The sequence below is a fragment of the Ochotona curzoniae genome, unplaced genomic scaffold (assembly GCF_017591425.1).
Source record: "Ochotona curzoniae isolate NIBS_2020 unplaced genomic scaffold, NIBS_Ocur_1.0 patch223, whole genome shotgun sequence".
NCBI classification, from domain to species: domain Eukaryota; kingdom Metazoa; phylum Chordata; class Mammalia; order Lagomorpha; family Ochotonidae; genus Ochotona; species Ochotona curzoniae.
The window spans coordinates 9382-37068 of record NW_024466777.1 but is presented as its reverse complement, the minus strand read 5'-3'; the positions used below and the strand labels follow the sequence as shown (position 1 = coordinate 37068).

Below are 27687 nucleotides of genomic sequence, written 5' to 3'. Positions count from 1 at the left end.
GCTTGTGGGAGGTCAACCATCAGCGTGGCAGGGCAGGGCTCCAAGTACCCTCAGACACTCCTCTTTGTTGACTGGTGCTGCCTTGGACCCCCCCCCCCGGGCCGGCAGGACCTCCTCTGCTCCATGCCCTGAGGTGAGTGTGGGGCCCTGTCCCTGGTGGGCTTGGGGCCAGAGGCGCATAGCTGCCATGGCCCTCCCACAGGTGAGCTCAGTGGGCAGGCCCTTCTTGCAGGGCTCTGGGGCCAGAGCCGGGGAGCAGATGTTGCTCCAGGAGTCCCATCTGCCTGTGTGCCTGGCCAGGCCAGGGTTCTGGGAGGCTAGAGGGCCAGCCTGTCTGCAGAGTTCCCAGCTCAGTCCCCTGGTATGCGGGGCGCTGTGCGCTCCCTCCCCCAGCAGTGGGCGTGTGGGCCTGGATGCTTCCGGAGCGGCAGATGGATGACAGAACACGCACCCCAGTGCGGATGGTTCTCGGCCTCAAAGAGCAGGCATCTTTATTTGGTTCACTCCAGTCTGTAGCAACCACTCCATATTAAAAAAGGAAGGCAAGGATGTACAAAAAGGTGCAAGGTCCGTTAGAAAGCAGCGTCTCCCCCACACCCACCCAGGCCCAGCCGCCGGGAGCAGGGAGTGGACGGGGTTGGAAAACAGTCAAACGGGAGGCAGCCGGAACATGCTCTAGTCCTCCGTTTATTTCTGGTTAAAAATATAGCAATCCAGTGCAGTGTAGGAAAGAGATCTGCTCGAAAGGCAGACACAGCTGGACACAAGCAAAGCAAGGCAGAGTCCGCAGGTGGGCGGGGCCCAGCCCTGCGTGGCCAGGCTCTGGAGGGCTCCCCAACGGACACCCCTCGTCCTCTCGGCGGCTGGAGGGGCACCCCTGGCAGAGAAGGCAGAGACACGCGGAACCTGTTTGTTGGACGGAAACAAGGTACGTGGTACGGCGGGGAGGGCTCGGGATGGGCTCGGGACGCAGTCACGCTCCCGTCCTGGGGCCTGCCCGTTGCGCAGCAGGGAGGGACAGTGCATGTCTGGGGGGCCGAGGCAGGCACAGTTCGAACAAGTGAGAACCCTGCAGGTCGGGGACCGGCCACCCTGGGGCGGGCGGCGGGGCGGGGCTGATGACGCGGTGGGCGGCGGGGACCCAGGGCTTTGCTTAAGACTCGGTGGGGAGGCAGTGCCGAGCAGAGGGGGTCGTCTGTCCTGTGTGGAAGAGGGGAGGTGGCGGTTCCTCCCTCGTCCCAGGCCTGGGCTGCTGCCTGCGGGGCCGGGACATCCGGTTCCCCCGCCTCACACCCGCATCAGGAAGAGCAAAGGCCAGGGCCCCTCGCCAGGTGCTGCCCCCCGCCCTGCCACGCAGTGCCGTGTTACACAGCCACAATCCGCATGTGTCACCCGGAAGGAAAGGCAAACTGTGGTACCCAGGCTTGTCCTCGCAGACGCGGGCCGTCCCTGGCTGTCCGTGTCCGTCGGGCTGACAGCGGGTGACCTGCCACGGCCGTCCCATCAGATGAAGAAGTTGATGAACAGGATGGCAACTCCAATGTTGAGCAAGATCACCATGGCCACCAGGACGGGCGCCGATCCCTGAAACGACAGAGACGGAGGTGACTGCCTGCTGGGTGCTGGCGGCCCCACACCAGGCAGCCTCCTGGGGAGGAGGTGGGCATGACCCCTGGGGGTCTTCCAGCAGCCTCCACAGTGCCAGCACCTCCTGGTTGGCCCTGGGTCTCCCCACTGCAGGTCTCACCTTGACCCAGGCTGCCCCAGCAGGCAGAGGCACTGGGGCTCCCCTCCTGCATCGGTGCCCCCTGCGCCCTGTCCCACGGGGGGATACTGAGTAGAAAAGTTGCTGCCAGTTGAACAGCTGACCAGGGCTGCTCTTAAAACACTGCTGTGAAACCTCCTGGCCCGCAGGCATTGGGGGACACCTCCCACCCCGAGCCTGGCTCCTCTGCAGAGTTCAGACCCTGTTGGACCGGTGCCTACCTCTTCCCCCTCCCCCAAACTGGGTCACTGTGGTGTCGGTGCTCTCAGCTTGCAGCCTGGGGCCCTGGGCCACCCATCCCCACAGGAAGGGCCACAGCTCCCTGAGAGCTGGAGAAGCATGTGGTGGTCCTGTGGCTCCCCACTTCACACCCAGGAAGTGGGTGCATGCACTCCAACACTACTGGAGACAGCCAGCCAGGCAGCTCCAGTTGTGGACACTGGTCCCAATGGGCACACTGCCCAGCTCTGCATAGCACCAATGCTCCTGGTGACCTGGGCTGAAGGTGGGATGCCTCCTCCAGGACTGCCCCTTGACCAAGAGCCCTGTAGCGTAGGTACACCAACAATGGGGAGGTCCTAGCTCCTAGGGTCAGCTGCCCCACCAGCTCAGGGCCCTGAGACACCCATTGGGGGGCTGTGTTCCCTCGACACTGTCTCCCCAGCCCCACCAGCTGCATGTCCAGTGTGGCGCTAGCGAGCACACGGCACAGTTGCCCTGGGCTGATCAGGCCTGCAGGTCTCCACCAGCAAGACGCCCCCCCCCCCCCCCCCGCTTTAGCAGACAAACCCTGCCCAGGCCCCCAAGGCTCCCTGGGCCGATCAGGCCTGCAGGTCTCCACCAGCAAGACGCCCCCGCCCTGCTTCAGCAGACAAACCCTGCCCAGGCCTCCAAGGCTCCCTGGGCCGATCAGGCCTGCAGGTCTCCACCAGCAAGACGCCCCCGCCCTGCTTCAGCGGACTGACCCTGCCCAGGCCTCCAAGGCTCCCTGGGCCCGTCCACTGGGGGAGGAGGGGCACTAGGGACACGCCACAGCACCAAGGTGTGCCCACTGCTGCTGGGAGCATGGCTGCGGCCACCAAGCCCAGGCCTCGCCCCCAGTGGCCCCCAGCGTGTGAGGCCTTTTCCCACAGGAAGCAGGGACCTTGTGTCCACCTGCATACAGGACATAGACGGAGGGAAGCAGGCCAGGGGGCCCAGGCCCTGAGGAGAGGGCTGCTTTGCACTGGCCAGCTGCCGGGCAGGCTACCTCCAGCACCATGTGCCCCGTCCCAGGACCCCACACACTCACACCTCCATGACTGCCCCACTCTGCTACTGGGACACCGTCCTTATGCCCAGTGGGGCCCAGGGTCCCAGCCACTGTGTCACAGGAGGAAGTGAATGACAGCAAGGCCCTTACATCCCAGGACCTGCCACTGCCTGGCCAGCTGCCCGGTCGCATGGGGTCCCGTGAGGCCATAGGAACCACGCTGGGTCCCCGGCACCTCTGCTCCGGGACATCGGCTTGAGGTTTGTCAGTGTGGAGAGCAAGCAGCTGTGCACTGGACGCCCTGACCCTGTCCCTCTGGCCACCCTGAGCCTGGCTGGGTGCTCTCGGCAATGCCCAGTCTCACCCTAGGGTAAGGAGGGACCCCCTGCATCCCCTACATGGCCCACAGGTCAAGAATGGAGCTCGTCCCTGGCTCACCTGGGCCCCAGCTGCCAGTGTGGCTTAGCTAAATATAGAAGCTGCTCCCGCACCTGCCTGGCCGCCCGGCTGGCAGCTCCTGAAATAGCTCCACGTGCACCACAGGCCACCGTGGCCAGCAGTGCAAAGCTGCAGGTGCAGGCTGGCCACTGACCATGGGGTTGAGCCCCGTGGTACCCTGACTTCAGGCAGGTACACCTACTGCCAGCAGGTTAGAACCATCGGGTCCCTTCCGGGCTCTCATGTCCCTGGAGGTGACCATGAGCTCCTGACCAGGAATCACTGGGGTAGCAGGGGTCTCTGGCTTTCCCCCAGAGGACATCAGGAGCCCCCACCAACCCCTGGCATGGGGGGATGCAAACCGCCCCCGAGAGCAGACCCCCCAAGAGCCCAGCACCCGGCAGCTCACCGTGCTGGGCTTCAACTCGTCCCCGGTGTCCTCGTCAGACTCCAGCGCCACAGGCAGGGACTTCTGGGGTGGGGAGAAGCTGAGGTCCCAGCGCAGCAGCCGGGGCTCAGCCCCGTCCCCCAGCCGCAGGCTCTCCAGCTTCTGCACGGCTGGCTCGGCCGAGGAGGCCGGCCTCAAGTTCTCCTTGTTGGAGGCCCCAGGCCTGAGTCTCTGCACCCCGAAGGCCCGGTCCTCGGGCCGGCCCCCACGTCTCTTCTGGGGGTGCGCCTCTGCGTAGGCGTGCATCCTCAACAGCGGCTTCATCTCCAGCTTGTAGTTGCTCAGCTGCTCCTCGTCCCGCTCTGCCAGCTTGCCGCCCCCAGAGCCAGGGGTGCCAGCCCGGTGGTGATGGGAAGTCCATGTGATCGGGGGAGACTCCGTCCGCCGCTCCCGGGGCTTGGGGTTGTTCCCGGGCTGCCTGTGGCCCGATCCTCGGGCGCGCAGGTCCTCGGGGGGCTGGCCACTGCGGAGCGCACCGCTGCGCACGCCCCGGGTGCCCCCACGGGCCGTGTCCCCTCCCCGGCCCTCCAGCAGCATCTGGATGTCACCGCCCCGCTCCTCATCCACAGACAACTGCCGAGAGAAGTGGGCGACCTTGTTCCTGGAGGCGGGGGCGGGCGGCGGGGTGGCGGCCGGGCTGGCGGGGAGGCTCTGCAGAGGACTGTCATCGGGGGTCAGGTCAGACGGGGTGGTGCCCTTGCGGTACAGCTCCGGGCTCTCCTGTGGCAGCGGCGCCCCGGCTGACAGCACCTCGATGTCGTCACAGGACAGCTGATGCTTCGGCCGCTGGTACTCTAGCCCTGGAAGGGACAACACGGGGTGGGGGTGGGGCTGCCACTGGGCTCCAGGCCTCCCCATCCCACGAGCTGTGGGCAGAGGGGCAGTCCCACGCAGGAATTCTGTCGGAGACAACCGCTGCCAGCCACCCGGCCACAGCAGGACACGGCCACCATGGGGGAGGCCAGGATTTGCGTGTTCCAGCCAGGCTCGGCCCAAGCATAGTGTCCACATGGCTCAGCCATCCTGTCCCACCTTGGGGTTGTGACATGGGGCTCAGGTGAGCAGAGCTGGGCTGCACCCCCGCTGTGCGGCTCAGGTGAGCAGAGCTGGGCTGCACCCCTGCCATGCGGCTCAGGGGAGCAGTCAGGCCTTCCAGGTCCTCACCCATGTTGGGGCACAGTGGGGGTGGTCAGGTGCCTGCTGCAGCTCTGGGCCCACTGCACTCTTACACTTGGGTCCCGGGGGCCAGGCAGGTGGCCCCAGAACCTCCCTCGTGGCAGCACAGGTCACGAGCTCCAGGACATGGGTGGGTACCAGGCTGTGTGAACACAGCCCGAAGCTGCCAGCAGCCCCACAGCCCGGTCTCCATAGCCCAGCCTGGGGACCGGTGCCTCAGAGGGAGAGCAATCCGAGACAGCTGTCCAGCCCACGAGGCCCTGGCTGGGCAAGGCACAACTGCTGCGGCGGTGCAGGCTCCCCAGACTCCAGTGGCCAGAGAGCGCTGTGCTGCAGCCCATGCAGAGGGGAAAGGGAGGGGCAGGCCCTGGGCAGGGGGCTCCCTCCTAGCAAGGCCAGGGACAGCAGGACTGTCCACATGCGTGTCAGCAGTGCCAGCAGCTGCCCAGTCCCCTCAGGCCCCTGCCACGCCCCACAGCTGGCAGCCCAGACTCACCATTTTCCCTGTGCTGGAAGGAGGGGGAGAACTCTTTGGCAGTGATCCTGGCGATCCGGGCTTCCTCCTGGGCTTTGTGGGCTGCAGTGAGGGCTGCCTCGGCCTTGGCCCGCGAGTGGGAGGTCCTGGGGGAGACGAGGAGGCGCTGTGAGGCCGGCAGCCCCTCGCCTGCGTGTCCATCTAGTCTCCACACATCCCTCTGTCAGCAGCCAACAGCTTCATGTGTGCCTGGAGCTCAGGCCTGGGCAGGTGCCACCCAGCCCGTGTGCCCAGCTGCTTTGCCCTGACCCAGACAAGGCAGGAGACGCTGAGTCATGCATTTGCCCAAGGGCCCACATGGCAGCTACAGCTGAACCAGCTGCCTTTGTTGCTGCTGAGCCGTACCTGGCCCTGGCAAGTGCTGCTGCGCACGACGGGATGTGAGCCACCTGGGTGCTCTCAGTGACCCGGAGCAAGGCACCCAGGACAGGGACCGCCGCCTCCTCATGAGCCTCACTGAATTCAGACACCCCCAGGAGGCTCCTGCCTCCAATCCTGGGGCCCATGGCAGCGGCTCCTGGCCCAGCGGGGGGTGGGGAGCACTGATAGGCCCCAGGAAGCCCTGACAGGGCCTTGGCAGGCCTGTGCCCCCCACCACACCCTCATCCCAGCACACAGCATGGGGTCTGACCTAGGTGGCCCCAGTGGGCAAATGGCCACTCCCTGGGTCCAGGTGCACAGTGCTCCTGTCGAGCTGGGGAGATGTGGGCTGATGCTCTGCCTCTTCTGAGCTCCCCAGAGGCCAAGGTGAGCAGGGGACCCAACAGCGGGTCCGTAATGTACAGTGAACAAATGCAAAGCCCAGGCGATCGTGGACGTGCAGGGGCAGCTTGCGGAGAAAGTTCTAGGAGCAAAAGCAGGTGACGTCTCGCACTTCCAGCATCAGGCTCCTGCAGCAGCCCGAGAACAGCCAGCAGCTGCAAGAGCCTGCACCCCTGGGAAGCTGCTGCATGGACACCCGGCGGGCCCAGCCCTGTGGGGTGTCAAGAGCCTGCACCCCTTGGGAAGCTGCCGTGTGGACACTTGGCAGGCCCAGCCCTGTGGGGTGTCAAGAGCCTGCACCCCTTGGGAAGCTGCCGCGTGGACACCCGGCGGGCCCAGCCCTGTGGGGTGTCAAGAGCCTGCACCCCTGGGAAACTGCCACGTGGACACCCGGCGGGCCCAGCCCTGTGGGGTGTCAAGAGCCATGGCAGCAACTGCTCCTGGGAAATCCCTAGCTTTCCCAGCAGCCTACAGGCACTGCCCTGAAAGCCGCCCAGCTCAGGGCACCCCATCACCCCACCAGGCTCTTGGCACTGGTTGTATTTGATTGGCAGGACTGGGCAGCACCCGAGAGCCTGCATATTTAGCAAGTTCCTGGGGAGGAGAGGGGGGTGGGTCTGCCCACACCTGCTGACAGTCACCTCTCCTCACGGGAAAGCCTGCAGCCCAGCCCCTCTCCTTGCTGGCTGTCCTCCTGGAGGAGGCAGGGCCGGCCAGGAGTCCACACATGCAGCAGGCAGAGGGTGCTGTGTGGTGCTGAGCCTCATGGGCCTCATGGGCTCTGGGACGAGATTAGCTGAGAAGCCAGCCAGGCCAGGCTTGCAGACCCTGCGTCCTGCCAGCAAGAACCAGCATGGACCCCAGAGCATGCACAGCAACCCGGGGCCTGTGGGGTGCGGAGGGAATGCGTGGGGTGGGGGCAGAGGGTAGGCACCTGCCTTGAAGGGGTGGGAGTGGTGGCAGAAGTGACTGAACCTAGCTAGGCCTGCACTAGCCAGAGCCGGGAGCGGAGCCATGGGCCTCAGCCCCGGGTCTCACGTGTCCTCGCACACACCCGTGTTGGCAATGAGCGTGGCGCTCCCGAGAGCACGTACGCCCTCTGCTGCCTTCGGCCAGCACCGACTCTCTCCCACCTGTGCACCCCAGGTGTCTGCCAACACGCCACACCCAAGGATTCCAGAAAGTTTCCGGAGAACACACACCAGGGAAAAGCCGTGTGTGGATCCCAAGCAGCAGCTGAAGTCAGCTCGTCTCGGAATGCCACCATCCGTGGGCTTGGGGAAGCCCCACCACAAGGTCTGCTGGTGCTGCTGCTAGCGTCTGGCACCGTGGGTTATGACCAGCCGGGGCGTGGGGGTCACATGCCCACCCCTGGAGTGTTCGATGAGTAAATAGGCCTTTGCTATGTGTCGCATGTACCTTTTCCGTCCCACGGAAGTGGGGAGTGGGTAAAGCCAAAGCCTGCAGCACCGTGATCCCATATGGTCACTGGTTCAAGTCCCGGCAGCCCCACTTCCCATCCAGCTCCCTGCCTGTGGCCTGGGAAACAGTTGAGGACGGCCCAAGGCCTTGGGACCCTGCACCCGCATGGGAGACCTGGAAGAGCTCCTGGCTCCTGGCTTCGGATCGGCACAGCTCCCCTGCTGGGGCCAGCACCTGCTTCTGGGTCTACTGGCCTGCAAGTTGTGGAACACAGATGCTATTGCACAAACCACAAAGTCTGTGGCTATTTGCCAGTCTCTGGGAAACAGAGAATCAGCAACTGTGACAGCAGCCTACAGTGCTGGCCGCCAGCTACGATGGTGGCCACGGCCGACAGCTCAGGGATGGAGGGCCAGGGCACGCGCCACCCCTGAGAGCCACAGGACACAGGGCCACCTGCTGGGGACTACTTCCAGCAGGGGCCACAGAGCAGGCTGGGACCCCGACACCTGACTGAGTTGTGTCCTGTGGAGCCTTGTGTCCTTCAAGGTGGACAGGCACACTGCACCTGGCCTCGAGGAGGGTGCTGGCTCGGGCCCAAGCCATCTGGCCAGCTGAGTCCTTTTAATGTGACCTGTGCCAGCAGTCATGATCACTTGGAAGGTAAAACTGCAGAACCCAAACAGGAGGTTCCCATTTTACAGGCAGGAAAGCTGAGGCCAGCAGGGAGGGCTCAGAGCATCAGGGAACTCGGTGCCCAGGTGGGGGTCCCACAGCCCTGGAGCAGCGCGGTCCTCAGGGAGAAGCCTGGCAGGGCCTGAGGACCTCTGCACTTCGATGCCCCGCTCCAAGCCCCGAGGCCAGCTAGCTCCAGATGCCCCCACAGCCGGACCGCTCAGCAGTGACGGAGAACCTTGTCAGTAGGTGGCATGTGACCAGGGGCCACGTCTGGATGCCCCTAGGCCTGGGCTACGGGTGGCTGGCTCCCACAGGATGGGTGGCCAGAAGGCTTTGATTTGGGGGAGGCCCCCCAGGGAGAGCTGGCAGCACCTACCCCCAAGGACGCCACAGTAAACAGAGACGCAGGTCCCTGCCCCACGCAGGGCACTCTGCAGGCCTGGGCATGCCGGCTGCAGCCCAGCCAGGCCAGACACACACACATGTAAACGGAGGCTCAAAAAGGTAGAGGCTTTGTGGGGTCCCATGGTTCTCCCTGGAGACTGCCTGGCATGGTCCTGAGAAAGTTCTCGTAACAGAGACAGGGGGTGGGGACATAGAGGCGGCTCTGTCACCTGCCACGCCTGGCTCCCAGAGGGGTCAGGGTGAGGGCTTCCCAGGGCAGGTCACCTCTTCCTGCCACACCCGAGGATGGGGACAGCGCCTCGCCCCTCCTTCCTCGGGCCTCCATAGCCGGCAGAGGAGACGTGGCCTCACCTAGGCCCTTGCTACCTTTGATCAGTCCCTCTGCAAGAGAGCCTGGGAGGGAGGGAGCAGGCATGAGGCCGTGCTGTCCCCTGCAGCTACCGCCAGCAATGACCCCTGGAACACAGACCCCAGCCATGCCCCGGCCCCTGGCTGCACCAGGTCAGAGCCAGGTTCCCCATTGGCATACCCAAACTCTTACCCCTGCAGGGTCCCAGGGCACACGTTCCAGGGAACAGAACTGGACATGGAGGTGGCACTCGAACCCAAGCCCTCTCATGCAGGATGTGGCACGCCCAGTGACAGATGACAGGCCAAATCAGGACCCCAAGCATAGGCCTAGGGCCCTCCCGGCCCACAAGGCCTCCTGGAAGAGTGCCATTCGTAAGGACGACTTCACTCCGCCCACAGCTCGGAGGGGACCCTGACCACGTGCACCTGAGGAGGCCACTGCTCAGCTCCTCGCCAGCCCCCTGCCCCGTCCATGCCCTTGACTGGGTTGGCAGAAGCTCAGAGGCGGGGGTACAACATGCCCTCACCCAGCCCTGCCCCAAGTCTGCCAGGTCCACTAGGCCATCGGGAACTTGGGGGTGGGGACACGGGTTCCTGGGCGCAGTGAGACGGAGCCTGGGGGTGGGGCCGACCACCTGCTGCCTCCAAGCCCCACAGACCTCGGGGGCACCCACCGGGGACTTGAGGGACTCTCAACCCAACTCCCACAGGGTCCCGAGTCGAGCCCTCCTCGCAGGGGACGTGGGTCCTCGTCGGCTCTCCAGGTCCAGGCTGCCTGGCCGCAGGACGCCGCAGTCCCGCCCACACTCACAGCCACCCCTTATGAGGCTGCTGCTCTGCAGGGACGCACAAGCCATGCACTGCCTCCCTCTCAGGCAGGGGTCAGCCTGGGCTTGGCAGGCCCTCGTGGCCACAGCCACTGCCCTCAGCCTCCAGTGGAGAGTGGGCCTGGGCAGTCACCTGCCAGCTGCGCTGAGGACAGGGCCACAATCTGAGCCTGCGGGGGGGGGGGGGGGGGGGGTGGTGGCGGTGGTGTGTGTGTGTGTGTGTGGTATTGGTGTGTGTGAGTGGGTATGTATGTGTGGGTGGTTGGTGTTGGTGTGTGTGTGGGTGGGTGGGTGGGTATGTGTGTGGGGGGGGTATGTGTGCATGGGTGGTTGGTGTTGGTATGTGTGTGGGGGTGGGTGGTGTGTGTGTGGGGGGGTGTTCTGTGGGTGTGTGTGGGGGTGGTGTTGGTGTGTGGTGGTGTTGGTGTGTGTGTGGGTGGTATTGTGTGGGTGTGTGGTGTTGGTGTGTGTGTGTGTATATGGGTGTGTGTGTGTATTTTCCCATATTCTGAACCCGCAGAGAAGAAGCAGGAAACAGCTCCCCTTCTGCCAGGCCTGGCTGCCCAGCTGCCCGGCTGTGAGCTGGCTCAGGACACAGGGCACTCCAGGGACCAGGAGGCCAGGCCCCACCTGTGAGTCTGTGCCCGGCACGGGTCTAAGCAGGCGGGGTGAGGTGGGCGACAGTGGCACTGACGTGGGCTCCAGCCCCATGTGCTAGGCCTTGGGGGGCTCAACAACCTGCCCGGGGCTCGCCCAGCTGGATGAGGGTCCCGGGATCTCAGAGCAGGTGCACAGGAAGGGCCTGGTGGGCCTTCTCCCAGGTTCACGTACACGGCCCTGCTGCTGACTGGCAGACCTGTGGGGGGGGGGGGAACAGGCGTGGCCCCACCCCCTGTGGGCCATGGGGCCACAGGTGGGCAGCAGTGGTGGACGGCAAGGCCTGCCTCACCAAGCAGTGGGGGCCTGCAAGACGGGACGGGGCCCTGTGGTGACCACACGGAAGGCAGGCCGGGGGTCCTGTCGGCCATTTCACATGCACACACTGGCAAGAGGCCACCAGTGGACAGAGGGAACCTTCCCCAAACGCAACATGAATGTCTGGGTCACAGTGTGGCGTGGCCACCACCTTCTGGAACAAGCCATGCACCTGAGACTAACTCTAAGCCCTGGGAGCACCTGCTCACTTCCTGCCTGGACAACCCCAGCCAGGGCACGGGAGGGGGCCGACGGCAGGGGGTGGGCTCAAGGCCTCAGGAGCAGCTCTGTTCCCTGTTGGCTTCTCGCGGTGGTCTCCAGCCCCTTCAACACCGCAGACACCGAGAGCGACCGGTTCCCACCCCCAACCACAGCCCCCAGCTGACCAAAGGGTCAAATGTCACTGACACAAACCACGACAATGTGAGAGCGACAGGTCCTGAGGGCTGGGCTGCCCCGAGTGGGGACACGGACCCACCAGGGGCTCCATGGCACCCCTGCCCCGGGGTCCCAGGTTCTCAGAAGGACCGGGAGCATCTCCCCGCAGGGCAGCCTGCCCAGCCTAGGACAAAAGCAGCCTCTGTCCTCCTAGAGATGCCTGGAAAGCCACGTGGCACCCCTCATGGCCAGCTGGGCCAGCAGGGCCTTGCCAGCACTTGGGGTGCGAGCTGCCCACCCTCGCCCTTAGCCAGGCCGGTGCCCAGACAGCACAAGGGCCAGCGCCCACCGGGCAGGCAGGGCGCGGCAGGTCCCGGGAGCCCCTCAGCTCTGCCCTTTGGACCCGGGCCTCCTACCTGGAAGCAGCGATCTCGGCCTTCTGCCTGGCGATGGTGGCGGCGCGCTCGGCGGCCTCCACGGCCCGGTCCACCTTCTCGCGGGTCTTGCTGGCGCGCAGGGGCAGCAGGTTCTTGCGCTTGCCGCTCACCAGCACGTTCTGCTTGTACTTGCCCTCCTCTTTGCTGCCGTCGGGGAAGGTCATGCAGCCGTAGCCGTGCCGCCGGTTGCCGGCCCACTCGCCCTCGTACTTGAGCCCGTCCGAGCGCTGGCTGATGCCGAATCCCGAGCGCCGGTCGCTCTTCCACTCGCCGGCATAAGTCTCGGTGGTGGTGGCGTCGATGTCGTCCTCCAGCACGGCCAGCTCGGCCTCGGCCTCGCCCAGGCTGATGGTGGAGTGGATGTCGCTGGCCGTGGAGCTGACCGTGCTCATGCCCGCCTCGCTGCGGAAGGAGCTCTGCTTGCTGCGCTGGCTGGCCAGGCTGCTCTTGGACTCGGACTTGCGCAGCTTCAGCCCGCTCAGCAACGAGCGCCGGAACAACCCCTTCTTCTTGCTCTTGAGGGCCTCGGAGTCGCTGTGGGCCACCAGCACGAAGCCGCCCCGCGCCACGGCCGGGCTGCCCGCCACGGCCAGGGAGGCGTCCGGGTGCAGCGCCGCGCCATTGCTGTGCTCGCTGCGCAGGGAGTTGATGGAAGTCCTCAGGGGCGAGCGGATGACGGCCGCCATGCCGTAGGGGACGCTCTGCCGCACGCCATAGCCTTGGCGCATGCCACCGACCCACTGGCCCTGGTACGTGCCTGGAAAGAGCAAGGAGTGGGGTGAGCGTGAGGTCTGCAGGGAAGGGGCTGGCTGCACCCCAGGAGGGGAGGGGAGGGGGCAGGCTGCACCCCAGGAGGGGAGGGGAGGGGGCAGGCTGCACCCCAGGAGGGGAGGGGAGGGGGCAGGCTGCACCCCAAGGAGGGGTGGGAAAGGAGATGAGAGGGAGACCCCCACCCCAGGCCAGGACCCAGGGGACTTGAGGATGTCACACACTGGAAGCGGCCAATTGCCGCGTGACTCCACCCAGGGGGCGTGATCCACAGAGAGGGCACGGCAGGGGCTGTGGGGCTGTGGAGGGGTTGCTGGGCAGGGAGTGGTCCCCTAAAGAGGGCAGAGCTTGTCTGGAACCGTGAAGGAAAGCAAGGGTTTGGGGCCTCAAAGCAAAGATGGCTGTTGTGTGGGTTTCCGTGCGGCTCCGACGGCATCCTGTGTCCCACACACGGGGTGAGGACAGCTAGCACGCACTCCTCTCACAGCCTTCAGGCTCCTGACCCTGCCAGGACCCACACGCCTCACACAGCAGGCATGCCAGCACCAACCTGGCCACAGGCCCGTCAGCTACTGGACATGAGACCGGAGCCCAAGGCAAGGCCATCTCCCAGCCCTGCAGATGCTCCGCCTGCCAACAGCCTCGTGGGGGGACAGGAGGGCCCCATGTCCCGTGGACGCTTGGCCTGCCAACAGCCTGGACAGGGAGGCTCCCTGTCCCATGGATACTCGGCCTGCCAACAGCCTGGACAGGGAGGCCCAGGAGCTGGGCGGGACCTGCTGCAGCTCTTGCTGAATGTGAATTAAACACCAAGAGTCTGCACGTGGGAGCACAGCTCCCCTGGGTCACCTCAAATAGGACCCGGCCACGCTGGGCATCCCTTCTCCAGAGGGACAGGGCTGGGATCTGGCAGGACAGCCTGGCCTAGCCCTCTAGCCACCTGTCTGCCTCCTCACCTCCAAGCTGGCCCCTTCCTCAACACAGCCCACCTGGGGGGTGAGACCCCAACCATGCATAGCCCAGAGACTCCAGTCCGTGCCTCAGCAGCAGCCCAACCCCATCTCCACAGCTCTGCTCACACACGGCTCCTGCTTCACCCCAAACAGCCACCCTCACACACCAGGCCCTCTGCCATCCAAGCTCCATCACCTGGGCACACAGGGCAGGGGCTCCTGGGCATGGTGGCTGCATTGTCCTGCCTGGCTAGGTAACATGCATTCTTGAGGGGACACACACGCCTGGTGTTGTGGGCACCTTACTGCCCATGCCCCACGTGGCCCACCCCTGGCACAGCAGCCCCAGGGAGGTCAGAGGGTGGAGCCAAGCGAGAGGAGGTGCTCCGGCCTGGGGCAAGGTCTGGGGCTGAGAAGTCACCCCAGCAGTGAGGGGTCCCCAGGCATCCACGCTGCTCCCTGGGGTGCCTCAACCCCCAGGCCACTGCTGAGCCCAAGCAGTGAAGTGCTGGTTTCCAGCAGGTGCCAGGGCAGGGCACAGGCAGTAGGGCTGAGCTCTGGAACCTTCTCTTTAAATAGACCATGAACCTCATCCCTGTCGTGCTGGGACGCGAGTGGCAGCATGTGACAGTGTCTGCATCAATGTTTCATGGGCACGGGAATTGCCTGGTTCCGGCTGCAGGCGGCTCGGCCACCCTCACCTGTGGGCACCCAGTTCCACACCTGTTCCCTGAGTGGGCGGCAAGGGGGTGGGGCGTAGCTCTGAGAAGAACCGGCCCGGTCCAGAGGCAGGAGGTGGCTGTGCTTTCGTTGGTTTGTTTTTAGGTTTCTGGGAAACTGCTGCTGGACAATGACCCCCTCTCCATCCTCACCAGCCCAGAGGGCAGCACGCTGAGGTGCCAGCTGGAACTGAGGCGGGCTGAGCTGCATTCCTCCCAGACCCATGCCGGGCCCTGGTCTCCCCTGCCCGGGAGCAGCAGGAATGGTCCCTCACTCACAGCTCACACCGCATCCACGGGCAAAGGGGAGCCCACCGCCTGCACCCTCTGCAACCCTGTGCCCTGCCAATACACTGCGGCCCTGTATACACGCGGGCTGCCCTGTCTCTGGCCTGGGACCCTGGAACGTCAGGAACACACAGGTGGGTGTGGAAGACTAGCCACAGCTGAGGACACAGAGAATGGCTCCTCTTCCCTCCTGCAGGACCCTCGGCACAGCGCCAGGAAATCCCCCCAAGGGGCTGTGGAGGGAGGCTCAGCAGGAGGGGGCAGCCCCTCAGAGTCCCAGCCAGAGCGCCCCACAGCCCTCAGGAACAAACAGCCAAGAGCCGCTCGCAGACCCCGACACCCACTTAAATGTGGCGGTTAGATTCAGCATCGTAAAAATGCGGGAGGGCGTGGGGCATACAGGAAATCGGAGCCAGCAGCCTCAGGGAGGACACGGTGTCCACACGGCCAGCGGGGAGGGAAGGAGGATGCTGCGGGGTCCACTGAGAAACCCTAGAACATCTCCCAGAGCCTGGAGCAACAGAACAGGTGCAGTGAGGGGAGACGCAGGGACCCGTCCCGGAGCTCCGGGGGCTCCTGGGCTCTCACGTCCAGCAGGCACTAATGGGGTGCAGCCTGAGTCCTGAGTCTGGGCATCTGGTCCGGGGGCTCCCGGCACTCCGGCATAGCACAGCCCAGGACGCTGCAGATGGGAGAGCCAAGACCCAGAGGGCCGCCAGCAAAGGGCACGCGGACAGCACAGGTGTTCTGAAGGGGTGGGAGAGGAGGGGCTCTGACCCCCAAATCCTCGCTCCAACATGATTTGGTCCTTGCTTTTCCACATGGACAAGGCTCAGAGAGGGTGCCAGCCTGTAGAGGCGGGCAGGGTCGGGTGGCGAGCCCAGCCAGTTAGCCATACTCTGCTCTCGCGGTGACACTGCTCCAAGCCTGAGTCTGCTGCAGACTGGCCAGGACAGCCAACGGGAGAGGACCGGGTGGCATGGAGGGGTGGCCACACACCAGCCCCATGCCCAGCGGGCCCCCAGGGCAGGGGAAGGGCAGCTCCTAGCACAGAGCATGTGGCACGTCCCATGCCCATCCGCCGGCTGCTCAGAGCAGAAGGGGTTCTGAAGGAGCAGTGCATGTGGTCGCCAGCACTGGGAGGCGTGCACGGCCTTCCAGAGGCAGCCAGCCCCAAAACTGTACTGGGAGGGGTGGCCATGCCTGTGGCCTCCACACATGGGCTTCCTGGCAATGACCCCCACTTCTGCTCTCCACCCTCCACTCGGCAACCCTGATTTTAGACTAAGTTTTTAAAAAGATTTATTTATTTTTATTACAAAGTCAGATATATAGAGAGGAGGAGAGATAGAGAAGATCTTCTGTCCGATGATTCACTCCCCAAGTGAGCGCAACGGCTGATGCTGTGCCAATCCGGAGCCAGAAGCCAGGAATCTCCTCCAGGTCTCCCACGTGGGTGCAGGGTCCCAAGGCCTTGGGCCGTCCTCCACTGCTTTCCTGGGCCACAGGCAGGGAGCTGGATGGGAAGTGGGGCTGCTGGGATATGAACCAGTGCCCATATGGGATCCCGGCACATCCAAGGTGAGGACTTTAGCCGCTAGGCCATGCTGCCGGGCCCCGATTTTAAACTAACTTTAAAAAATAACCACCTTTGGGCCTGATGTAGTCACCTAGCAGCTAAAGTCCTCATCTTAAATGTGCTGGAATTCCATATAGGTACAGGTTTGTGTCCCAGCAGCCCACTTCCCATCCAGTTCCCTGCTTGTGGCCTGGGAAAGCAGTGGAGGACGGCCCAAAGCCTTGGGACCCTGCACCTGTGTGGGAGACCTGGAAGAGGCTCCTGGCTCCTGGCTTCAGATAGGCTCAGCTCCAGCCTTTGAGGCCACTTGGAGAGTGAATCAACGGACGGAAGATCTTCCTCTCTGTCTCTCCTCCTCTCTGTGTAATAAATAAATAAATCTTAAAAAAGCACCCTCTTTAAGTTGACAGACAGAAGGACCAGCCCCTCACCCACTGCCTGCTCCCGTGGCACACTGGTCACTCACCGTGCCTCGCTCTGACTGAGTCACTCACAGGGGACACCTGGGGCCACTCGTCTCCACGCCAGCCACCCATCTTTCTCCTGACCCTTGCAGCTGCACCACTGAGACCACCATCTGTGGACTCGCAGGCTGAGGGGCTGGCTGGCGGCTCCTCTCAAGGTCCACCTTGGCCTCCTCACTCTGCAGCTGCTCCTCCCAGGGACCCCTTCTCACACCCGCAGTTGGGCAGCTGGGAGTCAGGGCCCACTTTTCCATGTGATGCCAATCATAGGACGAGGAGGACGCATCTAAACCCACCGCAGGCGCCAGCATTTCCCAGCAATCCTGTAGCACTGCAGCGCAGACCTGGGGAGAGGCCAGGGGCCCTCGGGCCACGCCAACAGTCGTGAACCACGCTGCCACGGGCCACGCCAGTGGTCGGGGACCACACTGCCACGGGCCACGCCAGCGATCGGAGACCACACTGCCACGGGCCACACCAGCGGTCGGGGACCACACTGCCACGGGCCACGCCAGCAGTCGGGAACTGAGGCTACCACGGCATGCCTGAAGGACACAGGACTCCCATTACCAAGGTGGCACTGCAGTGTTATTCTCCAAGGCCACATATCCAACCTCCCCCACAGCCACAGGCTGCATCCCACCTGGCAACGAGAAAGCCCCCCAACACCTTGCTGGCGCACTCACAGATGGGCACACACCTGCCCAACATCCCAACTTCAAAACCATCCGTGCAGTACCCACTCCAGCTGTGGGGACTGCCCTGCGCACACGCCGGCGGGATGGCTCTCTGCTGCCCCATAACCTCGGGGACAGGGACGTGGCTCCCCCAGCACCTCGCCGCCTGTCCCCTCCTCCCTCATGCACCCAGGATGTGACAGCAGCAGAAGCACTGCGGAGACACAGCTCACTGAGCACAGGTCTATCCCGAGGCCTCCTTCAGGAGGCGGCTCAGGGGCACGGCCCCTGGCATCCTGCTGGCTGCCCAGTGCCCTCCCCACACCCTGCCTGACCCCAGCCTCCAGGGCTCCCTCTTCGGCCCCAAGCCACCGCCCTCTGACCCTCTGTGCAGGCAGCCTTCCTGCCCCTGTGCGCTCTGGGAGCACAGCACACCTGTAGGCAGGGCAGCAGGTGGCCTGCGATAGCCCCCAGCCTACACCTGTGCGGCCTTCCAGTGACTGGCTGCCAGGCAGATTCTCCAGCTCATTGCGTCCCACTGGACGCAATGCCCTCTACATGGGCACCCCAGCCCCACCAAAGCCTCCTCTCAGCCACCTGGAGAGCTCGGGACACTGCCCAGGCTGCCCAGAGACACGCCCGGGACTTCAGAAGTTCTCACTTCAAGACCAACCTCATCTTTGCTCTGCCGACCGACCGCCTGCCAGGGAGGCTCACAGTGCCACCGGGAGCCCCTGGGACTCCGCTGCAGCCCTGGCTCTGGCCAGAGTCCACCCAAGGCTGAGTGCAAACCAGAGCCCGTGGGACGGGGACACAGCTGCTACCTGCAGTGCCAGCAACCCATGTGGGAGCCGGTTCAAGTCCTGGCTGTTCCACTTCGAGCCAGGCCCCTGCTGATGTAGCTGGGAGAGCAGCGGAGGATGGCCCAGTGCCTGGGTCCTACACTCATGAAGACCCGGACAGAGTCCTTGAGCTCTTGACTGGGCCTTGCTCCTCAGGGAGGGCGGCCTGTGGGCTGAAAGGCGAGGGCCAGGGACAGCTGCTCCTGGCCCTCCTGGCTCCGCCCAGTGCAGAACTCAACCCCAGCGCCCTGGCCGAGTCCTGACCACAACGCCTCAGCACCCAGAAGCCCCTTAGTGAAAAGTGTGGCTGCTGTGGCAGGCCGCCCGGTGGAACCTCAATCATGCCAGCCTCACATCCACTGGGAACCTCACCATGGCAGCCCGGCTCCCGATGGCCCTAATGCCTGTCACCAGGGACGGAGGGGCACAGCGCCATGGCAACACCAAGCGACAGGCACCACACAGCCCGACACACAGGCTGCCCAAGGCATCCACAGGAAGTTGCCAGGCCAGGCATGGCCATGAGACAGGAAGCAGCCAGGGTCCCAGCGGTGGGCGTGTTCTAAATCCCGTGTGCTGAGGGCGACATGGCTTTGAGCCCAGGAATGGGGGTCCCCCTGACATCACGACTTCCTGCCTCCTTCCCAGTGCCGGGGGCTCCATGAGAGCTTTCCCAGAAAGCCTTGCTCTGCCCTCCCCCCGGGCTCCCATGGCCGGTGTGTTGCTGTGCTCTGCCCCTAAACCACCCCCAACAAACTCTCCCGGGAACCTGCCCAGAAGCGCGAGCAGTGAGCGAGGCCGTGGCCCGTGGAAGTTCTCACTCTGTCTGTACCTGTAGGAGCTAGGGCCCTGCCAGTCTGTGCTTCCCAGGCGTCCAGGGCGGTCAGCGTGGTGGGACACTGTCCCCTGTATGTCACTGGCTGTGGCCTGAGACCAGCATTTCCGAGCAGCAATCCCCGCCCCGCACTGCAGGAGCCAGCCCCCTCGTCGTCTCCCGACCAGGGAGGTGCCAGCCAGTTGCCCTCATCGGCTCAGCGCTCAACAAGACAAAGAACCCTGTCCTATGTGGCCAGATCTGAAGGGACACCGTCCAGAAGCAAGGCCACAGAAGCTGCTCCCATGCCCCACCCTGGCTGGCACCACCAGGATGCCCGACAGCCACGGCTGCCCAGGCACTGAAGGCCCAGCCCTGAGCTGTCAGTGGGGCGCGGCGCCGGCACCATGGACAGCAGCCTGGCAGGTGCTGAGGGGAGACGGCGTTGCCCACAACCCAGCAATTCCAGGCCCAGGGTCCTTGGGAGGGGAAAGGGGTGCCACCCCGTGGACGCCCCTACACTCCCAGGACACAGTACATACTGCCGACAGGCCCGTCGCAGGCCAGTGGATCAACAGAACTCGTCCAGCCGCACGACAGCGGGGATACTCAGATGACAGTGGACAGAGCAGACACCACTGGCCCCACTTCACGACTACACATGCAGAATGGGGACGGGTAGCCGCGGGGACTAAGCGGACGGGGCTGAGTGGCTGGTGGCTCGGGCTCCCCTCTGGAGTGGTCAAATGCTCTCCCAGCTCAGACGGGGCGACTGGTCAGTCAGAGATCCCTGGTTGGCACCTCCCTGGACTGCCTCCTGTGGCCTTGACCTGCACTTCAACAGAAATAAACCTGCCCCAGTGAATGTCACCCCTCACGCCACTGTGACCCGCTCTCTCAGCCGCATGGACCCCAACTACCTGGAGCTTCGGCAGGTGGGGAGTGTCCAGCACACAGCACCACGACAAGAACACTGCTGACCAACGGGTCGTACCTCCCTGAGCCGGGCACTGCAGCCGGGCGTCTGGGGACAGTCCTGAGCGGGCTCCCAGCGATGGGACAGGGCCCAAACGTCACCTGCCTCCCTGGCAAGCCTCACTCCCGCTGCCTGCCTCCTCCACTCTCCCCCGGACACAGGAGCGGACCGAGCAGGGTTCGTGGAGCAGAAGGACAGTGTGGACGGTGGTCGGGCACAGGTACGTCCCAAGTCCTAGGCCACTGTGCACCTGTAGCTCCCCTGGCCACCCGCAGCTGCCACCTGCTCGGGTCCTGGGGCTCCTGCCATCTCTGTCCTGGCCAAGCCACCAGCTGTTGCTCTCATGGCTGCCTCTGGCTGGGCCGTGCCCATCAAGACAAACCCTCACCACACACATAGCTGGTCCTGCTGAACATGACCCCGGCGTGGCTCTGGGCCTGGCACCTCCTCTGCCCACTGCCAGGAGGGTCCCCTTAGGCCCCGCCACCTTGCCTGCCCAGCAGCCAGCGGGGACCTAACCACAGCCATGCGGTCACCACATGGGTCAGGGCTGGTGCTGCTACAAGTCTACTCTAAGGGGACAGAGGCGCAGAGCCACACAGTAACCGGCCCGTGTGGGTTCACAGCTGCCCTGCTCTGAACAGCCCCCACTGGGACCCTAGTGGTCTGAGCTCCCCATAGATGACGCACAGCACTCCCGACATGGCAGGTGCACAGCGTGGCAGCAGCCAGGGTCTTGGGGAGTGGGAGGAACTGGCAGCGTGCCCTGGACCATGTCATGCCCACATTAGGATCACAGAACTGGAGTGGCACAGATGCCAATCTCAGACTGGCCACCTGGGACACCTGTGTTCCACACTGGAATGCCTGGTCTGAGTCCTGGCCTCTGCACTTCCGATCTGACTTCCTGCCGGCGCATCTGGAAAGCTGCTGGTGTCCGCTCAAGCACAGAGTTGCTGCCACCCACATGGGAGACCTGGCGGGAGCTGCTGGCTTCTGCCTAACTCAGCCCTGGCTCCTGCAGGCACCTGGGGAGGGACCCAGAACGGGAAGCCCTGCACGGCCGCTGTGAGGCCTTACATGGCACCTCACCAAAAAAAACAACAGGTAGATTCTGACCCTAAGTCTGGGAGGCAGGATGCCAGGGCAGCTAAGAGCCGGGAGAGGCGGGGCTGGATCCGGCTTCTGAGATGTGGCTGGAGTCGCGGGCACCAGGGTTCTCTGAGCAGTGTCCAGAACAGCAGTGGTCACTGGAAACACAAGGACGGCACTGGGCGCCCCGCACCCCGGTTCGGCCTATCAGGAGGGCGCTGGACACCCCGCACCCCGGCTCACCCTATCAGGACGGCGCTGGGCGCCCCGCACCCCGGCTCACCCTATCCGGAGGGCGCTGGGCGCCCCACACCCTGGCTCACCCTATCAGGACGGCGCTGGGCGCCCCGCACCCCGGCTCACCCTATCCGGAGGGCGCTGGGCGCCCCGCACCCTGGCTCACCCTATCAGGACGGCGCTGGACACCCCGCACCCCGGTTCGGCCTATCAGGAGGGCGCTGGACACCCCGCACCCTGGCAGCCCTGGTAGACCAGGTGAGTCTGTCTGGCACGGACAGGGCGCTGACTGAGGGCACCACCTCCTACAAGAGCAGGAACTGGAGTGCGGGGATGCAGTCACCCCGCCCTCTCCCAGACCCAGAACACCGCGCAGGTCACGGCCCAGAACCGAAACGACTTCTTTGTGCACAATCACACTTCACACTTCTTGTCTTCCATGTTTCATTTGCGGGTGTTTTTCCCGGACTCCTCCATCACATGCTACACGCATGTCACGTGCTGCTTGCATGTCGGTGCCCATCACACACCCACGGGCAGATCACTGGACCCACCCTGTGCCCTCAGAGCAGCAGGAGCCAAGAGGCCCCCTCCCGGCCTGTGCCCCCAGCCCTATGCTCTCATGACTCTGTCGGGCCCCCTTCATGCCAGGGGGTCCACAGTTACAGACCCACATTAACGCCCCCCGGTCAGGCCTCCGGGCAGTGAGAAAGCCAGGGCAGAGCCAAGCTGACCACAGAGTGCCCACACGGAGGGCGGTGCTGGCAGCAGGTGTTGGAGAGCGTCCCCCAACTGCCTATGTCCAACCTCTCCCCACACCTCAGTAGGGCCACAGTAATGACAGCAGGGCATTCCTGCAGGCTACATCTGGGCACAAACATTCCCTGGGTGGCCCCATGTGCCAGCCGCCTGGTGGCACTGGGCATGGGCCTGCCCGTCTGAGTCTACACCGCAGCCCAGCAGCATCCAGCAGAGCTGGCCGGATCATGGAAAGTTCTAGCCCCATGGCGGCCATGACTGACCTACAGTCGCTGCGTGCCTGGCGTCCTCTTACACTGCACTGCGTCTCGTGGATGGAGATCCACACGGCAGGTGGGCCAGTGATCGCTGTGCAGAGCTGGACTGCACCGGGCGACAGGTCGACAGGTCCAGGACTGCACCAGGCGACAGGTCCAGGACTGCACTGGGCGACAGGTCGACAGGTCCAGGACTGCACCGGGCGACAGGTCCAGGACTGCACTGGGCGACAGGTCCAGGACTGCACTGGGCGACAGGTCCAGGGTGCCGGTGTGTTGCGCACTCGGGAAGGGGTAGAGTCCCAGGCTGTACCTCCAGCACCCCGTACATAGGAGCACCCCAAGCTCCACCAGGCTGCCCCACTTGGGCTCCAGTTCTCTGCTAACACACCTAGAAAAGCAGTGGAGGGTGGCCTGACAACCTCACGACAGCTGGATGGAGCCCCGACTGCTGGCTCTCGCCTGAGCCCTCCCTGGCCATTGTGGCCTTATGGGGAGTAAACCAGCAGATGGAAAACTCATCGACAATTTTGCCTCTGACCTCTCTAACTGCCGCTGTCTGGTCCTCTACCAGCCCAGCTCTGCACCCACACCCCCGCAAGCGACGCACATCAGCTTAGAGTGACTTCTACAGGCCTGACCAGCGTCCTCCCCAGCTCCAGCATGCTGCTCTCTGACCAACAGACCAAGGGGCACTCAGCTGTGCCAGGAAAGACGGATGGTCCCAGCAGGGGGTGAGAAGGAACAGCCGGCACCCCAACCTGGCATGCCCAGAGGCAGCCAGGGGCAGGCAGGTCCAGGGACGGGCTGCAGAGCCCAGGGCAGGCAAGGCGTGGGCAAGGCTGGGGTGAGGAGGCCGGCTGACAGAGCCTGGCACTAGTGGAGCGCTGTCCAAGGTGCTGAAAGCCAGCCTCTCCCCCGACGCCAGAGAGCCAGCTCCCGTGGGTCCCAGAGCCAGGGCCTCCAGGTCGGGCTCTGCCCACCACGGCCCCTGCAGAGCCAGGGAAGTGGCTGGCCCTGAGGCTGGTGGCCTGCCACGGGGAAGTCACCCCAAGCACACCCTTGCACATGCTCACAGACTTGACTCACTAAGGACACAGGGTCCAGAACACACGAAACAGCTCGCGCCTGACACCGGAGGCTTAGGGGAAGATGAGGACGAGACTGGAGAGAAGGACCCTCCACCTGGCAGCCTCACGCAGGCCTGCCCGGCTCGAGTGGCCCTCGCCGTAGCCGGCACCAGGTCCACTATCTGCTTTTCCCTCCCACTGCCCCTGCCAGGGACTGGGGGCTGAGCCAACGCCAGGCCTCGTCACGCTAGGGCCAAGTGGTGGCTTCAAACCGCAGGCTGCCTGCCGTCTTCTCGGGCAGCTGCCTCATCCCAGGCGGGTCGCATCCCTTGACACCCGGAGGGGTGTGCGTGCAGCGTCCTGGGCCATGTGGAATGCGTTCCCGGCAGCAGGCGCACCCATGCCTGCGCAGCTCCATGTTCCAACCGTGGGTGTGTGTGACTCGCGTGGGCTGCGGGAATCTGGGCCGGGGCGTGCGATGACTCACAGCTTTGGGGGTGTGGGTGGGCTTGTTTGAAAAGGGGAACTTTTGGCCTAAGCCCCCGGGGGACAGCACTGGCCGGCACAGCCCACCCTCTCCTCGGGGTAGAGAGGACGAGGCACAGGTCTTGGTTCAACCAGGGGCATCCAGAGTGGATCTACTGGCAGCCCAGCTCTCACACATGCACAGTCCAAGCCGGGGTCACTACCTGGGGTCCACCCAGACCGTGTCCACTGCCCAAGGTGCCCCACAGGCTGATGAGGACCCGCCTGGCACCCAGCCCCCACAGCTCTCAGACATCCCTCTCTGATGGCCAAGACGGTGAGCGACATCATAGTAGTGACACGGGACACCACACTCTCCACGCACTGCGTTGCCAGGCCTCACCCTCACAACCCGCTTGCAGAAATGGGGAGAGAGCGGCTTAGAAAGGTTCAGCGCCTTGGCCAATCGGGCTCAAAGCAGGGGGGTGACGCCAGGGTCAGAACCCCCAGCAGGCACCCCCGCACCATGCCCCCAGAGCAAGGAAGCTCCGCCACCAAGAGGCAGTGCCTCCGTGCCCAGCGCCTGTGAGAAGGGTGTGCCTTGGGGAGCTGGTAGAGGTGGCCCGGGCTCAAACACTCGGCGCCGGTGCTGGCTGAACACAGAACCCATTTGCCACCAGTGCATTATTCATGCAAGACAGCACCCGGAGCTGGGCTAAGTGAACCACGCAGCTTCACTGGGCTGGTGCCCAAGGCCCACCCCGAGAGGCAAGCGGGGACCATGCCCTTCCCAGGGGGCCGCTGCCCCAGGAGGGGCTCACATTCCCATCTCCTTCCCAAAGGGAAGCTGGAAACACAACCCAGAAAGGTGGCCCCGGATATTAGGACCCGACTGCTCCAGGCCAGAGGGGTTGCCACACTGTCACCACCACGACCTGGCTGTGCAGCCCTGCACGTGAGCCTGTGGGAGCAGGGGCTCATGGCCCCCCACCCCGGCTCCAGGAAGCCTAGGGAACAGAACCACGTGTGAAATAGACCTGACCTGGCAGGATGGGCGGGAGGGGGGCGGGGGTCTGCGCTGGGGCTGACCGGGCAGTGTTGGGGGGCGCCCAGGAGCCCACGGGGGAAAGAAATGAGGCTGGCATTGGAGACCGCTAGGTCCTATAAATACCGGGCAAATGTTTTCAGGATCAAGAAAGGAATCCCCCAGGCCACGTGGAGGCGTGGGTGCAGACTCCTGAATGTTCCAGGAAGTTCCACAGCATTGGGAGTGGGGTGGAAGTGGGCCGAGACCCTCCCCTCCCTGTGTCCCCATGTGAGCGTGGCTGCACGGGCCAAGAAGCAAGTGCTGGGGCAGGCTCGGCCAGAGCCCCTCTGCAGGGCAGCCCGGTCACAGCCCACAGGCGGCTGCATCCCTACTCCAGGGCTCCAGACAGCCCAGCTGGGAGCGCCGACTGCCTACCCACCTCCCTGGGCCACCCACAGCAGCTGCCTGGGCCTCGCCGGGCCTGTGTTGCGGGCAGCAGAGCACACACGCAGGCCCACACCTGGAACCCAGGCAGGCCCGTCTGCCGGGGCCTGGCTCTGCACCCCTACCCGCTCCATGACAACAGTCAGGAAGGGCCACCGGGGACCGGGGCTGGGCCTGACTCCGACAGGCAGCAGCGTTATATAATTAACTGCCCCAGACTCCTCCTCTGCTCTGGGCAATAACGAAGCTGCCTTCCGTTGCATAAGCCAAAATAATCATTACAGGGCCCTCCGTGGCTGTGGCGTGGTCGCGGCGGGGGAGGGGAGCAGGTGTTCTGAGCTCCTGTCCTGGGGGCCCGGAGGCAGGGAGCCACCTCTGGGGACTTGCTCCGAGACGGGGGAGGGACACCTGGAGTGGGGTCTGGCTTCCAGGAACAAAGGCAGCAAAGCAGCCCAAGCGTCCCCTCTCCCTGCTGCCCCCTCTCCCCGCTGCCGCGCCGGGCTCAGCCCCCAGTGAAGGAATGACGGCCTGTGGTGGCATCTCCTGCGGAGGCAGCACAGAATCCCCCCTCAGCGACAGCAAGGGGAAAATGATTCAGCCACTGGAAGGCGAGATTCCTGGGCTCTGGCTAAGCAGATGGGCCTCCCCCTCCCTCCAGCAGCGGCAGCGCAGCCCCATCCAACCACCTAGAAGTTTATTGCCTCGCCGCGCCAGGGCTGGGATTGGCATCTCCGGCCCTGGCGCTCCCCACCGCTCCCTCCTCATTGGCTTGGGTTGGTTCAGGGCTGAGGGAGGCCCTTGGGCAGCAGGAAAACAGGCAGCGGTCCGGACCAGCTCCCCCCACGCCAGGGGCCATGGCGACCAGGGAGGGGACCCTGGCCCAGCACCACCCCTCCCCAACACACACACACAGACACGCTGCCTCTGCTGGGCCCCAGGGCTGGCCAGGCCCCAGCAGGGCCTTTCCCCGTCTCTGGCCTCCTCAGCCCAGCTCCCCGGCAGGCCTGGCCCACATGCTGCAAAGCCCCCCAGCGCCCCTCACCAGGCAGAAGGGCAACCTGTAGCCAAGGGCCGCTGAGGCCTCTGGAGAATTCCGTGCCCACGGCCCCAGTCTAAGGAGTGGCTCAACTTCCCCAGAAATCAGCAGAAGGGGCCAGATGTGCACAGCGTCCCTCCTCCGCGCCCACGCGCCCCCCACCAGGCCCCCAGCCCGCCGCGCCCGCAGCGCCTACCTCCATCCGAGTAGGTCTCGGTGCCGTAGCCGTCCTGCAGCCCGTTGCTCCAGGTGCCTTCGTACTTGGCCCCGTTGCCAGTGCACTCCCGCACCCCGTAGCGCCCCTTAAATCCGTGCGTCCACTCGCCCTTGTACACCCACTTCCCCTTGCTCTCCACACCGATGCCGTGGCGCTTGCCCTGCGCCCAGGTGCCCTGGTACGTGTTGCCGCTGGGCCAGGTGTAGACGCCCAGCACCTCGAAGCCGTGGCTCCACGAGCCGGTGTACTCGCCCTGGCCCTTGGGGCCGGTGCAGACGCCATGGCCGTGCGCCTTGCCGTCCTCCCAGCCTCCGCAGTAGGACCCCCCATCGTCAAAATTAAACCTACCCCCACTGGACATGCATGAAACTCGGTTTGTGGAGCCGCGCGCGGTGAAAAAAAGCCCGAGGCGACCCCCAGCCCGGAGTCCTGGCCCGCCGCTTTGTGCTGCGACCCGGCCCGGGGGAGGCGGCGGCGAGCAGGCGCGGGCTCCGGCGGGCTCTAAGTCACCGGGGGCGACGCTCCCCGAGCTGCGCCGCGGAGCCCGGCCGGCGTCTCGCGCTCCCGCTGGAGCCGGGACCGGAGGCGGGGGAGGGGCGGCGGGCGGCGCAGGGAGGGGGCAGGAGCGCCGCGGCTGTGCCCGCGGCTCCGCTCAGTGCCAGGGCCCCGCGGGCTCAGGCCCGGGCCGCGGCCCCCCACCTGCGGCTGCCGCGCTGCGGGCGCCGGGGGGCGGCGGCGGCAGGGCCCGCGCGCGGCGGCACGGGTGGCGGCTGCACGGGCGGCGGTGGCACGGGCGGCGGCGCGGGCGGCTGCACCATGTCGGGGGCCGCGGCCGGGCGCGGGGCGCGGCGGCAGCAGCAATGCGGCGGGCCCGGGCGGCGGCGGCGACGGCGTGCGCTCCGGGCCCGGCTCGCGCGCTCGGCAGGCGAGGCGCGCACCCAGGCGGCCCGCGCGCCCCCTGACCGATCCCCCGGCCCCCCGCGCACACACGCGCGCACACACACGCGCGCGCACACGGCCCGGAGAGGGGCGCTGCCTGGCCAGGCCTGGTGCGCGGCGCGCAGGCGGGGACCCCGAGGCGCCCCGCCCTTTGCAGTCTCTCCTGGCTTGCTCCCCAACTCCCTGCCTCCCCGAGAGCCCGGTCGGCTGGAAAC

At 65.2% G+C, this 27687-nt stretch overlaps 1 protein-coding gene across 1 annotated transcript; it reads right to left on the bottom strand.

Moving 5' to 3' along the window:
- Nucleotides 1-1503: 1503 nt before the first annotated feature.
- LOC121166772 (junctophilin-3-like) lies at nucleotides 1504-26894 on the bottom strand. Its single transcript, XM_040996052.1, has 5 exons — nucleotides 26513-26894; nucleotides 11829-12606; nucleotides 5576-5700; nucleotides 3865-4703; nucleotides 1504-1584 (listed from the first exon to the last, which is right to left on the bottom strand). The coding sequence occupies exons 1-5, from the start codon at nucleotides 26892-26894 to the stop codon at nucleotides 1504-1506; spliced, it is 2205 nt and encodes a 734-aa protein (XP_040851986.1).
- Between the last annotated feature and the right edge of the window lie 793 nt (nucleotides 26895-27687).